The 15204-nt window shown below is 41.0% G+C and overlaps 1 protein-coding gene across 6 annotated transcripts in view; it reads left to right on the top strand.

The window, feature by feature from the left end:
• Positions 1-15204, top strand: part of LOC131103024 (uncharacterized) — a 78071-nt gene that overhangs the window by 28922 nt on the left and 33945 nt on the right. For 5 of the 6 annotated variants that reach the window (XM_058048849.1, XM_058048850.1, XM_058048852.1 and 2 more), the window contains 2 exons: positions 7217-7519; positions 11183-11299. In XM_058048849.1, the coding sequence (XP_057904832.1) occupies positions 7490-7519; positions 11183-11299 (147 nt within the window). In that variant the 5' untranslated portion in view covers positions 7217-7489. Of the gene's footprint in view, positions 1-7216; positions 7520-8381; positions 8428-11182; positions 11300-15204 lie in introns of all 6 variants that reach the window. The other variant, XM_058048851.1, reaches the window with a different exon arrangement.

Below are 15204 nucleotides of genomic sequence, written 5' to 3'. Positions count from 1 at the left end.
GATAAAGAACTTGTTTGACCAGTCCGGGGTGTACCCCGCCTCTCCACCGATGACAGCTGGTATAGACTCTAGGACAGGGGTGCTCACACTTTTTCAGCATGCGAGCTACTTTTAAAATGACCGAGTCAAAATGATCTACCCACTACAAAAATGCAAAACATCTATTTATTTTCAAATGTATTGAGGATTATTTGTACGTACAATGTATGTTGATGTACCTTACATAACCAAATGAGCCAATATTGCAAAACACACATAATTAACTATTAAATTTTTTTGTAATTACCTGAGTTTACTTTGATGACTTGCACTGAATTGAACCAGCCAGGGATGCATAGTCCGGACAGTAGCTGCTGATAGCCAGCCTCAAGCACACTTCCAAATGTTTATCAGTCATGGATAATATCCGTATCATAATATCCGTATAATATTCCATATCCGTATGGAAGTGATATGTTTTTTGCCTTTTTACTTGGTCCAGTTTTTGCCTTTTTACTTGGTCCAGCTCCTTCACTCATTTTAGTGACCATAAACTTTAGCGAGGGCTTAAAATCTCGCAATTCGCCCGACTAGCTTAGCACTTTGCATCGTTGTTTACGCATGAGCGGTGACCTAAAGGTCAAAATTCAGTTGTCATCTGACTGGTTGTCCTGTATGTCAATCAAGTAACGGCGATGGATGATAGGCTGACATCGTAAGTTCTGCTGCACTTAGAGACGTCGTTTGATTTGATTGGTCGCCCGAAGGGCAACATTCAGTTGTCATCTGAATGGCTGCCCTGTATATCAATCAAGTGACGGCATTGATGCTGGGATGATATTTTTTTAATGTCACGCCGCGATCGACCAGCGATCGACCAGTACCACCTCCGCGATCGACCGGTAGCTCGCGATCGACTTAATGAGCACCCCTGCTCTAGGATCATGGCGACCCACGTGAGGATAAGCGGTAGAAAATGAATGAATGAATTAACTTGATTGACCTCATTGTACCATTATAACCCAAAGCTGTGAAAATGTATATATAAATGTATATGTTATATTGACAGTATTTTCTTCCACATAATACCTTGTGATAAGTTTGTTTCGGCTTTTTCCTGATTACAGAGTCACCACAGCAGATAGTGGAGATTCGAACCCGAGGCACCACACAAACGTTAGTCCATAACGCTACCCACAACACCATGGCGGACATTAAATAATCACTAGTTAAAATGGGAGAATATTTTCAACAAAGCCAATAGAGTAATATCTGTACTATAGTTATAATAATAGTGTAATGAAATAGTAATAACGGTATAATAAGAAGTAACAATAGGAGTCAGTGTAAAAGAAAACCACAACCACAAGAGGGAGCTCTTGGCAAGCTAAATGAACATTTCTATGGAGGCACATGCTGTACTGATGGAGAGGATCTCTTTTTTTTTTTAAATTAGACTTCTCGCACACGCTGACTAAAAACCAAAACATGTTATTGGTTATTTTATTTTTAAAATGGCAATTTTCATTTTGTAAAAGAATACAGTGAGGCCTCACAAACACACACACACACATGCGGCGCAAAGATAAAGCAGGACACCATTGGTGGAACTGGCTTCATTGAGAGCACATCTTCTCTGGTCCACCGACAAAACACAAACCGTCGTCTGTGTCACGGCATGTGGGCCCCTCTCCATCACTCCATCCACTGGCCTGTGTGAATCTCTCCATCCATCTTCAACATTCCCTGTCTCACTTGTCCTTCAAACACACACACACACACACAGCAACTTGAAGGTAATGATTGTCTATGTGTTTTTTCTAATTAAATAAAGACCATTTAGAGTAAATAATTAACATGCTAGTGATGATGCTCACACCAGTCACCCCTTCTGGAGCCCCCTTAGTGGGTGGATAATGCAGGCTCGGGTATTTTGGAATAATTACACACAAAAGAAGCGGAGAAAAAAGTTCACTATTATAAGCCTAAGTTGTTTGCTATTGAGAGTGTGTGAGTTGTGGAGTCAACGGCGAAGGCCAAGCCACACTTGGAGAATCCTGAGCAGCTTCGGAACAAAAGTGCTGGCTGCTTCACAGCCTGCTCGACTTTGTTTGCGCTGTAGTCCACCAAAAAGAGCCTTTAGAATGTCAATTATGTCCATGTATGGGTTGTTTCTGCTCATTGTAGAACATCAGGTATACTATCATTTCATGTGATACTCACTTTTCTCTTGCATTCTGTACACTTAAATATTTAAAAGCTTTAAATGTCCTCTAACATGTACATTTCATCTTGTGATGTTGTGAACACTTGTAGTACATGTTCATCTGAGAACCAAACGTATCACTTGTTTGCTCCTCTTTGGAGGGAAGAGCCACTGCAACGGAAGTTAAGGTTTTTAACATTATTTCTTGGACATTTCAATCAGATTTATTCAAATTATATGACTTTTTCCACTTTTCTGACCTATAACTGACCGAGAATGTTGTATTCTCGTGTGAAAAGATGCCAAAGTTTCAGATAATTTGGAAGTGAGCCCTCAAAGAAGTTAGGATTTCTCAAAATGCTCAGTTTGAAAAGGCGTGGTAAAACAGTTTATTTTTGATGTCACAGAGAGGCGAAGTTCCTTATATGGTTCATAGTTAGGAAGCACTTTGAGCGTGTGACCAATCACAGTGGATTAGGTATGCATGGAGGCGGGCCGTGGGTGGAATGAATTAAAACAGACCGTTTTGGCAGGAAACACAAATGAAAGGAAATACAGCTTGAAAAGGTGCTGATTCTGCAAAATCAAAAAGGTTTTCTGTGTGGGTTATTGTGTGTAGCTGCTCTACAGGAGACCACAACTCAATACAGAGGGTCGAAAACTGAGCATAATATGTCCCCTTTAGGGCGGCACGGCGGTCGAGTGGTTAGCGTGCAGACCTCACAGCTAGGAGACCAGGGTTCAATTCCACCCTTGGTCATCTCTGTGTGGAGTTTGCATGTTCTCCCCGTGCATGCGTGGGTTTTCTCCGGGTGCTGCGGTTTCCTCCCACATTCCAAAAACATGCTAGGTTAATTAGCGACTCCAAATTGTCCATATGAATGTGAGTGTGAATGGTTGTTTGTCTATATGTGCCCTGTGATTGGCTGGCGACCAATCCCGGGTGTATCCTGCCTCTCGCCCAAAGAGAGCTGGGATAGGCTCCAGCACCTCCCGCGACCCTCGTGAGGAAAAGCGGTAGAAAATGAATGAATGTCCCCTTTATCATCCCTTGATTATCTTATTTATATTTAAAGCATTTAACACATTACAACCAAATAAGATACATTTTTTGCACCTGGACAGAGCACTTACGGAATAAGAAGCTGAGGAAATGTTACACTTCCTAAAGTACGAACTACCAAGAAGAGTTTTTGTGTGTCTTTGCTTGTGATTTTCATCATTACACATTTGGAAGTGAGCCCTCAAAAAAGTTTGGGATTTCTCAAAATGCTCGGTTTGAAAAGGTGTGGTTAAACAGTTTCTTTGTGATGTCACAGATGGGCGAAGACTCATCATTGGTGACTCTATGGGAGTGTGAATGGTTGTTTATCTATACTATGTGCCTTGTGATTGGCTGGCGACCAGTCCAGGGTGTACCCCGCCTCTTGCCCAAGAGTCAGCTGGGATAGGCTCCAGCATTGTAAGCTAGAAACTCATTTTCTCGTGTTATAATGCACAGAAAAGGCAAAGAAATATGTGTGCAGTTCTCCTTTAAAGTCTGGTGGTTTTCTTCAAAACACAGTGCATAACTTGCTGTTAGAAATCCTAGATTCTCATGAGAGAAGGTTCTTAAAATACCCTCGCAAGAGAAAGAAAAAACTTCCTGCTGGGAACAGTGATTAAACCTCAAATAGTAAAGTTTGCTTTTTGTTTACCCGAACACCCAACCCATCCTTGAGTTTTGATTTCCTCCTTGGCCCTTTAACTATTCCTGGGAAATTAATTAGGTCATATATATATTTTTTTAACAGATGAGGCACATGTTGCTCAATGTCAGAGAGCACCCCACTCCGGTTCTATGAATCCACGTTCACGATCTCTGTCAGAAAACAAACGTCCCTGTTTGAAGTGTGGCCTCCAGCTCAACTTGTTCTGCCTTTTCACTTTCCTCCTCGATGCCTGTTTTCTCTCACTTTTTCTTTCTCAAACCACCTCTCGTCCCCTGAAAAAAACACATTTTTAAATGCAACAAATACTAAAAAAGCCCACTGAGTAACACAACTTTACTTTTGTAATAAATATACAGTAATCCCTCATTTATTGGTTCCAGACCCAACCGTGATAAGTGAATTTCTGTGAAGTAGGATTCCTCATTTATGAATGCAATATATTTGTCGTTAGAGAAAACCTGTTTACAATATTCATATTATAGTTTTTAACATTGTAGAGCCCTCTAAACATGAACTAACAGCCCTATAGTCGACATAATAGCAAATAAGCCATTTAAGAAAAAGTTCTCATGTGTTCCCTGAGTAGTGGTGATGTCAGGGGTTCAGACTTATATTACATCATTACAGTACCACATTTTTTTATTAGGAATATGAAAAGGGAGGCCGAATGGAGTGCACTGCATGGCTGTAAACAGTAGAGGTGCTGTTGAGTCGGTCCCAAGTACTTTGCTCAGCATGATGTCCTCAGCGACGGGCAGTTGAGCGACAGCCACGCTGGCACAACTCCTCCAGTCAGCATTATTCTGCTCAATATGACACAATGCAGGATTAAAACAGGAGTCCAGAACATCCAGAGAGAGCTTAATAGAGCTTATACAAACAATAAAAAAGTTAACCACTATTAATGGTAATGGTAATGGCTTTATTTCATTTGAACATGCATCAGATTACAATTGAATGCATCACATAATCAGTTCACAGTTCCACATGTCCAAAAGGAGTAGGATGAAGCAAAGCTTATTAAATCCTACCCCTTCATCTGGTACTTTTACAATCAGTAACTGTTACATTTGTTCACTTCCTGCTTTCCATAATACAGTTTACTTTTACAATTAGTAACTGTTTCATTTGTTCACTTCCTGCTTTCCATACAATGACATTATGTGTACCATAGTAAGTGTCAATATAGTGATATATAAAGCACATTTATTTAATTTAATTTAATTTTGATATGACTATACAATGACATAATGGGTACTATAGTAAGTGTAAGTGTCAATATAGTGATATGTATAGCAAGTTTAAGTATTTGTGATTTTAGAAATAATGAGTTAGTATGTTCTCTTTAGGCGGCAATAGTAAGAGGTCAGACAATAACAGTCGTAACGTCATTGATGAATGATTTTAATTAAGCGTAGCAAAGAAGCCCAACGAACGTTTTTTTTTCTAAATTATCAGTCCAATTGTATGAACATTTGAAGTATTTTTCAACCTTCTTCTCGGTCTCACTATTTGCCGTGTGAGCGTGTCTTGTTACTACCGTCCAGGCCCTGCATTGTGAAAGTTAATCCCCTCAGAAACAATCAAGATTATTTTAAACCACAGTCTTCCATTGCCTGACATGTAAATATGCTTTAATACACACGGACACTAGCTCCAGACTCCAAGCATGTAAAAACAGTGCATGTGCTAGCACGCACTGCACACGTGCTGGAGTCATGAGAAAGTATGCCAGAAATGCACATATCCGCTTTGCATACAGACGCTCTCTTGCCTTTCACTTAAAATGACGACTGACTCCAGCTTCAGAGGTCAATGGCAACTTAAAAAAAGCCAGGTTGGTCTATCACTGCAGTGTTTGGTTAAGGCTGCAGCACCTTGTGTAGCTCTTCACACTCGGCTTAGCCCTGTGGTTAAATAAACAAAGCTTTGTGCTTGGTTGTGCTACGGATCAGTGCGGCAATTGGGCACTCACCTGGAACACAGAGAAAGCATCACACTGCCTTTACGTTGTTGTTGGGGGGGGGGGGGGGAGCAGAGTTTTATTAGAAGCAAATGGTCTGTTACCAGGATACCCCAGTGGAGTAAATCCGCATGCGAGTTATTTGATCCACCTGCTAAGTCCCTGCTATGACTTGCTTAGTCGAAGAGTCTGAAGCCAAGTTCACATTTTGCATAGAAGATATCGAAACTTGGAAGAGGATGACAAAGCAAAGATGTAGGAGATAAATGTGTACTTATTGAATAGATTTTTTGTAAAGATATTGTCTCGGGGCGTCATGATACACACAACTCACAAGGGTGTGTGGAAATATGGGGTAATAACTATAAAAGCAATTTTCCCTCATTAAATGCACTGCAAAAAAGGTCAGTAAGGATAATTCATAATGCCACCTACAGAGAACATACTAACTCCTTATTTCTAAAATCACAAATACTTCAACTTGCTGATATAGTTCATCTTCAAACAGCTAAAATAATGCATAAGGCTAAAAATAACCAATTAGCTAAAAATGTCATCCAATACTTCTCTACAAGAGAGGAGAAATATGATCTCAGGGAAGAACTATATTTGAAACACTTATATGCTAGGACTACGTTAAAAAGCCATAGCATTTCAGTATGTGGAATCAAACTATGGAATGGATTGAGTAAGACCCTCAAACAATGCACAACGATGAGCCAATTCAAGAAACAATACAAGCAGTTGATGTTTGCTAAATACAAGGATGAAGAGTCTTGAACCAGTCATGATGTGCTATACATATCACTATATTGACACTTACTATGGTACCCATTATGTCATTGGATGGTCATATCACCTCCTACGTCGGTATGTGACTTTAATTTAATTTAATTTAATTTAATTTAATTTAATTTAATTTAATTTAATTTAATTTAATTTAATTTAATTTAATTTAATTTAATTTAATTTAATTTAATTTAATTTAATTTAATTTAATTTAATTTAATTTAATTTAATTTAATTTAATTTAAAAACTTAAAGTGAACAAATGTAACAGTTACTGATTGTAAAAGTACCAGATGGAGGGGTAGGATTTAATAAGCTTTGCTTCTTCCTACTCCTTTTGGACATGTGGAACTGTGAACTGATTATGGGATGCACTCAATTGTAATCTGATGCATGTTCAAATGAAATAAAACCATTACCATTACCAAGAGGAGGTGATACACGATTAGGTTCACAGGAACAAGGTGATATTTTAACATGATGTTATACGGTTTTGTTTTCATCAGGCTAACCAACCAAGACGGTGCTATATCCAACCATTCCATCCATTTTCCTTCACTTATCCAGGTCCAGGTCGCAGGGGCAGCAGTCTCAGTAGCGAAGCCCAGACTTCCCCGGACCCCGACCACCTTCTCCAGCTCCACTGGGAGGACACCAAGGCGTTCCCAGGCCAGCTGTGGAGACATAATCCCTCCAGCGTGTCCTAGGTCTGCCCCGGGACCTTTTCCCGGCTGGGCATGCCCGGAAGACCTCACCAGGGAGGTGTCCAGGAGGCATCCGGACTAGATGCCCGAGCCAGACTCCTCTCGATGAAGCGGCTCTACTCTGAGCCCCTCCCAGATGACTGAGCTCCTCACCCTATCTCTTAAGGTGAGTCCAGCCGCCTGTATCCGCCATCTCATTCTTTCGGTCATGACCCAATGGTGAGGGTGGGAACATATATCCACCGGTAAATTGAGAGCTTTGCCTTCCGGCTCAGCTCTCTTTTCCAGTACAACCGCATTACTGCCGACGCTGCGCCGATCCGACTGTCGGTGCTATAAAACAACTTTCATTTTTTAATGTAATGAATTTCAATTTCAGTCTTTAAAAAGCATTTTTTCTCACATGCCACCTCTTGCCAAAAGACAGCTGCTTCTTGTCTAGACAGACAAGAGCACACCTCTGTTCTTCCAGCCAGCCTTGGATTGTCTTCCTGTCACTGCCGTCATTCCTCATCTCCCAACTGGAGCTTGCCTTCGCAGGCTTTTTCCACCGGCGTCATCACCGAGCACCACAAGCGAGAGGAAGGGAAAACATAATTACAGGACAGAAGCAACTGTAACTCACCCCTCTTGCTCAAAGGTTAACACTAATAACAATGGTAGCCAGGAGCCGTGACATTGTTTCACAATAACACCCCAACGACTGTAAACAATTCATCGTAAAAGCTGCTGGGCTCCACCTGTTGCCAGAAAGCCTCAGGAAAAGGACTGTTTATTTTAAGAGCTGTTAAAACAGATGAAAAGACACATGGTTAAGAAAATATATACATATATATATATAAACATATATATTATTGTCATTAAGTAACATCTGTGTGGTACTTAGAACCCATAAGCTCCCCCTCTTCAGATACGTATATATTATATGAATCACTTCATTTAAGTCTAGGATTAAATTCAGAATAACCTCAGACAACCAGGAAGGATGATTAAACATGTTTCATCCTCACATCTTTATTCCTTTCCAGCGTGTGAATGCTGAGAGACCAGCCATCGCACAGATTCGTATAACCGGTGAGTTATTTCTTTCCCGTGTTCAAATGGAATGGAATGGCCTTTATTGTCATTATACAAGATGTACAACGAAATTGGAGGATAGAGTCCGTAGACAAACACACATAAAATAAGCAAAAAAGCACTGAAAGAGAGAGCCGTGAGCCGCTGCGTCTGTGCGCGCCGCCATCTTGGATATTTTTCAAATACACCACAGCCAAAGCTTTATTTCATAGGAAAAGTTATTTAAATGCACGGAATAAAACCATCAAAACCTCACATCAAACTCTTCTCTAAGAGAAACCCCTAAGACCAGGAAAGACCATTCATCACATAGAGGTGGCGATAAGTTTATACCCGAAATGTCAAGGTCGGCAGCGGGGTGGCCGGAGAGTGACCAGGGGTGGCCGCGGACACCACTGACAAGTTCCTCCACACGGAATACATTTAGTGAGGGACAGGAAGTGTAAGTCTACATACAGTCAATGACAAGTCAACAAAGTGGAGCTCAACTTCAAAATCCCTTCCGCCGTGTTTGGGAAGACTTAGCCTTCCTGGTGAAATACATAAACGGACAAAGTGGGTCAGACAAAGCCATTTGTCGACATAGTTCAGTATGGATACGGGGACATTCTCGACCCATTAATGCTACACTTAAGCTCATTTCTTAAAAACAATCTTATCTCTGAATCTTATTGATTCACACCGGTAAACTGTAACTGTTGCACTTTCCTAAAAAGAAATGTATACTATTACAGTAGCATTATTTCAGATTTACTTGTATTACAATGGCACCTCGATTTTTTTAAATTAATTAATTTAATTAATTTATTTTTAATTAATTTAATTAATTAACAGATTAATTAATTTGCTCCAAAAAAAATTCCCATAGGAAACCAGGTAAATCTAATGAATCAATTTTAGACACCTACAAAATATTCACAAAAATATATTTTATTGAGAATAATTGTGGTTTTACATGTGGAAAACAATGCTAAATAATTATAAATAATAATTGGGTATAACTTGTTGATGCAGACTTCTTGTACATCCTTTCATTCAGGAGTGTTTCTCGCTTTCTTTATCAAAGGGCTGGCACTTACAACTTTCTTTGTCTCCATGGTGGGTTATTTAGCAGTCGTACTCAATTACAATACATGAGCAGTAGCGCATAGAGTGCTGTGTTTTAGCGTTCAGTTTTGCGGAACGATACAGTACAGGGAAAATTGACTAGTGTGGAAAATGTTGTTTTTCAATGAAATTATAGAATGAGGTTTGACTGTATTTGTATTTTTTGGGAGAATTTCTTTGAGAATTAGCTGCTAGCACAGCATTTTTTTGCGAACTGAAGTGTTATGATCTTAGTGATTGGCAAAAATGATGGTTGCCAATTAGTACTAGCAATAGTTTTAGCAGTTCTAAAGGCATTGTTGTTTTAACGAACTATATGAACAAGGATGAGAGGACAGTGCACAGTGAAATCCTGGACAAGATCAAGGATGATCTGATGAACCAAAGAGCAATCCTGTGGTCTAACTTCAAATCCATCCTCATGCATCACAACGCATGTGTAAACAGTGTCTTGTCTGTAGTGTTACTTGTTGCCTAGGAGACTCCTGAGTTTAGATGTCCCCCCCCCCACCCCCCAACCGCTGTTTTTTTGCCCCAACACTGCGCTTCCGCACCACATGCATTCTTTTCTCACACGCGATCGTCCTCTCATTCACAGGAAGTCCAACACAAACATTAACGCTCCAACGCACGCTGCGTCCTCTCTTGCATAAAACCATAGTTCTCGCTCTCTGTCATGCTTATTAATAATGCAATTTAATTTATTTTATTTTAGTATTTGAGCAAATTAATTATTTGATTCTTATTCAAAGTGATATCCATTTGTAATTATTTGAATACAACATCATTTTATCCATAATAGTTATATTATGTTGCTCGTTTGTTTGAAAAAACAATAGAAAGTGGACATACAGTACTTAGAGTAGTTACTGTACATCTTAAATAGCAGGATAGCCACTGAAAATGAGTCAACACACAATTGTTACTTTTTAAATATATGGAAAACAAGCAAGTTCAAAGTACAAAGTCTGTCCAAAATGTCAATATTTATTGACTTAGACTATTTATGGGCACAGACATCTTCAAAACTGTACAGGTTTTTACTGGAATCATCTTCCACTCCTCCATGATGACAGCATTCATAGAGTTGGTGGATGTTAGACGATTAGAACTCCTCCGCCTTCCTAGCTTGCGCTTGAGGATGCCCGTCAGGTGTTCTATTGGGTTCAAAATGCGATTCTTTGTGACCGACCAGCTTGTGTTAACATTAGCATCACAGCACACTTACATCACAGTGACACATGCGCACTGTGTGCATGGGGAGGCTCGGCTAGCTGACCTTGGAGACCTAAATTGTCCACCTACGTCTTCTCCTCCGTCGCTGGCGTCGTCACTGACACCTCCCAGATCCTGACTATTGTTTTTATTCACATGATCTTGTTTTTGCATTCCAGTCTGGCCTCGACAGCCTGCGGGTTACAGGACAAGCATAAACACACACAAGCGTGCACACATGCACACACGGCAGACATCTCTCATCCTTCAGAGGTGCAGTGTAAACACTGAGGCCGTGTATCTCCTGCAGCACGTCTTGTCTATGTCCTCCTAGATAAGCTTGTTTTATTAAAAGCATGTCCAGATGCATCGGTTTTATGCTCTTCTTTGGAAAGGCGATTGAAATATATTTATTCTGGCTTTTTTGCAGAACAACACAGATGGTAAAGGAGAAGTTGACTGGAATATCACTTTGACCCCCACAAAGAGATCACGAAGTCAGCCGAGACGTTCAGCTCGAAACATTATGGCACCTTTGTCTTATCAGGTAACCTCTTGTGAAGACAAATAGCATGACCTCCAAGATGGTAAATACTGGATTTCTGCTCCATTTGCTACGTCACGGCCAGCTTGGCCTCACAACAAACAGAGATTACTTTGACTGCTGGAAGGAAGCTTCAATCAGGATCAAAATTTGAAGACACGCTGAAAATTTGCAAGACTTCACATTTTAGGTTTTAAGTAGAGCTTTGAAATGTATAAAGACAAAATGAAAAGACAAAAAAAATATTTTTTGCTCCTATAGATCAGCCACCCAATGGGACAGTTTCCATAAGAAACATACCCCAATAAAAACAGATCACTATTGTCGATTGCCATTGACAATTCATGTCATGACAACAGAGCCATGACATGAATGTGCATTTGTGCTGCGAAACGTAGGGTTGACAACACCCATACCTAGCACACATTGTCCCGTTTTACCGCACTAATCTACACTAGTTTGTAAAACCTCAATGGTTTCAGTTTGACAGCTTGACACAGGTCAAATGATGACAGTATGTATTGAATCGGTCGCATAAAACCCTGACTGGAGAATCCAACTGAAATAGACTGTTCATCAGCACATCTCGACATAGCTAGGTGCCATTTGACGCCCCTGCACAACCTGTAGCTCCATTGTCCCATTGAGGGGAAAAATCACCCCAAATAATGATGCCGCCCCTTCCACGGTGCCATGTGAGAAACATCTCAGGTGGGATCTTCCATCAGTGCAGTCAATGTTTCTCCTCATAGAATAGAAACTTTATTCCACCGTTCAATGTTACATTTTGAAGCTCTACTTAGAACCTCTCCTTGAGCTCCGACAGTACAAAAATGGGAATTCTTGCAATTTTTTGACTGGTCTTAAAATTTTCCTTAACAGGAAATTTTGGTTTGTTATGAAGATGAGCTGGGCGGCACAGCGGTCCAGTGGTTAGCGCGCAGACCTCACAGCTAGGAGACCCAAGTTCGATTCCACCCTCAGCCATATCTGTGTTTGCATGTTCTCCTCGTGCATGCGTGGGTTTTCTCCGGGTACTCCGTTTTCCTCCCACATTCCAAAAACATGCTAGGTTAATTGGCGACTCCAAAAGGTATGAATGTGAGTGTGAATGGTTGTTTGTCTATATGTGCCCTGTGATTGGCTGGCGACCCAGTCCAGGGTGTACCCCGCCTCTCGTCCAAAGACAGCTGGGATAGGCTCCAGCAACCCCGCGACCTTTGTGAAGAAAAAGCGGTAGAAAATGAATGAAGATGAGCTCACTACACATTCTCTGATGCCTTTCTCATACTGCTCACAGCCATGTTTCTTTGCCTGTTATCCTGATGTCTCATCTCGTTTCTTTCTGTCACACGCAATTTCTCAGGGAATTTGACTATACAAATTGATATTTTTCGCCTGTTCCAAGCAAAACATCATTTGTGACCACCTTTAAACTGAAAAAATTGCTGTAAAACTGTATTATGCTTTGATTCAAGCTATTTTAGTTGTTGAGAATTATGCCGTGAAACCCTTTTAATGTATCATAACTGCAATTTTTTCGTATCTTTTTTTTAAACAAATATCAAACAGTGTGTGAAACCCCTGTCTCGTCATGCCATCGTTTGTCGCAGCTCTATTACAACCCCAACAAGGAGGAATATTAGCTCAGAATGGCTTGGTCCTCCCATTCTGTGGATGTATCCCAACTTGAATGCCACGCCTCCCCTCAGCTACAGGCCTGTGCAGCATACAGTACATGTAGAAGATAGGATCTTCATCAGATAATGCAATGACACTGTCATCATCAGATAGTATTGTATAGCAGCTATGCACACATTCATCAAGAGGGCATTTACCTTTAAGTATGTGACAAACATCACATAACCGCATTTGACATAGATTTAAGGGGTGTAATACCCAGGAAAAACTAAATGTAAGAAGATATGATGACCATGAAGTGTCCCAATCCTTTTTATATCCAGGATGAGCTGAGAAAGATCACATTTCGTCTTCCCTCAACCTTGCAAGCCGATCCTTCTCACTGACTTGTGCAAAGGCGGTGTTGCTCCCTGCGCTGCTAATGACTAGAACCAATGCATTCACTGGCATGACGATGGCAGACTCTGGCAGAGAATTATGCAAAGCAGCGAGCGGGGGCTGCGGGGAGCAGGCCTCAACTTGAGCATACCAAAAAGCTTGTTAATCCTTTTTAATTCTATTAGGACTCAGCACAACCGCTGGGTAAGAGGCCAGCAGCGCTATAGCGGTTCCATCAGTGACACTTGTTTTCTGTCTTGACATATGACAGAGATGGTTTAAGTTTCACTGTATTGCGACCCACCTCTTAATTTGTTAATTAGTCTGGGCTAGTCTGCCTAGTTCCCCTTGAATCTTAATCCTTTATCTCCACAAGACATTTTGGACCTGTGTTCCATCATGGCCAATGGTGTGGAAAGACCTTTACAATGAGAGAGCCCAACATCAGCAGCCACGTTTACATGGACCCAAATATTCCAATTCCAATCAGGTTATTTGCTCATGTAACCTTATAACCTTTGTGTACACCTCATTCCAAAAGAAAAGTGCCAATCCGAATTAATATATCATCGGATTCACAGGGGTGGAATATTCCTTTCCCCAATCCGATTGAGGTATCTTGTACCCGCTCAATCGGAAAGTTGTCAGACTGCGTTCTTCTTCCTGGTGTTTTTCTTCTTCTGTTGTTTATTGCCGGTTGGCAAGCAGCTTTCGTGTGCATTACCGCCATCTGTGGAACAGAATCTAAACCCTTCTATACGCCATTCACAAGTCCAGTTTTATTAAAAAAGAAAATACATATCTATATAAAACATGTGCCGAGCTTAATTATAAAATATTAGCAAGATTGAACTTTATCTTTTCCTGTTCCCGGGTGTGTTCTTTCAGCGAATGCTGAGATATGATGTAACACGCAGCTCGAGACGTTCTTCGATTAAAAAAAAAAAATGGAGGCGAGCAATCGGCACTGGACTGCTGCGGAAAGTTTGTTTTTGATTCAAACTAAATTTCAAGACTGGACGAACAAAAAACTGGCAATACGGAGTTCATTCATTCATTCATTTTCTACCGCTTTTCCTCACGAGGGTCGCGGGGGGTGCTGGAGCCTATCCCAGCTGTCTTCGGGCGAGAGGCGGGGTACACCCTGGACTGGTCGCCAGCCAATCACAGGGCACATATAAACAAACAACCATTCACACTCACATTCATACCTATGGACAATTTGGAGTCGCCAATTAACCTAGCATGTTTTTGGAATGTGGAAACCGGAGTACCCGGAGAAAACCCACGCATGCACGGGGAGAACATGCAAACTCCACACAGAGATGGCCGAGGGTGGGAATTGAACCCTGGTCTCCTAGCTGTGAGGTCTGCGCACTAACCACCAGACCGCAATACAGAGTTATTCCGACAAATAAAGAAAAACTCAAGGAAGTCGGTATCACGTGATGTTGGTGTCTATGCTTTACTGCGCATGCCCCATTGACTATTCTGGTTGATTATAGCGCCGCATGTAGACACGCGATTGGAATATTCCTTTCCATGTATACTGTTGCTTTCCAAAAGGTCATTCGGAAAGAGAAAAACTCATGTAAACGTGGCTAGTGACTTATAGGTCACTAAATACCCACATCTTGTAGAAAGCCATCCCAGAAGAGACTGTTATAGGGGGTCGCTATCTAGTTATTTCTCTGGCCAGGTGTCCCACAACTTTTGTCCATTTTGCATATACACTGTTGTCCTTTCACCACTTCAATATGAGGCCGACCTGGGGAAATGGAATCTGGCAGAGCGTCAAATGCCTCAGTGATGCTATCATTTAGGAAAGAAAAAAAAAAGAAAGAAAACGAGTACGACACAGGTGTCCCTCCCAGGTGAGCTACGTGCCT

Source organism: Doryrhamphus excisus, chromosome 15 (genome assembly GCF_030265055.1).
Source record: "Doryrhamphus excisus isolate RoL2022-K1 chromosome 15, RoL_Dexc_1.0, whole genome shotgun sequence".
Classification (NCBI taxonomy): domain Eukaryota; kingdom Metazoa; phylum Chordata; class Actinopteri; order Syngnathiformes; family Syngnathidae; genus Doryrhamphus; species Doryrhamphus excisus.
This window is presented reverse-complemented; position numbering and strand designations above follow the sequence as displayed.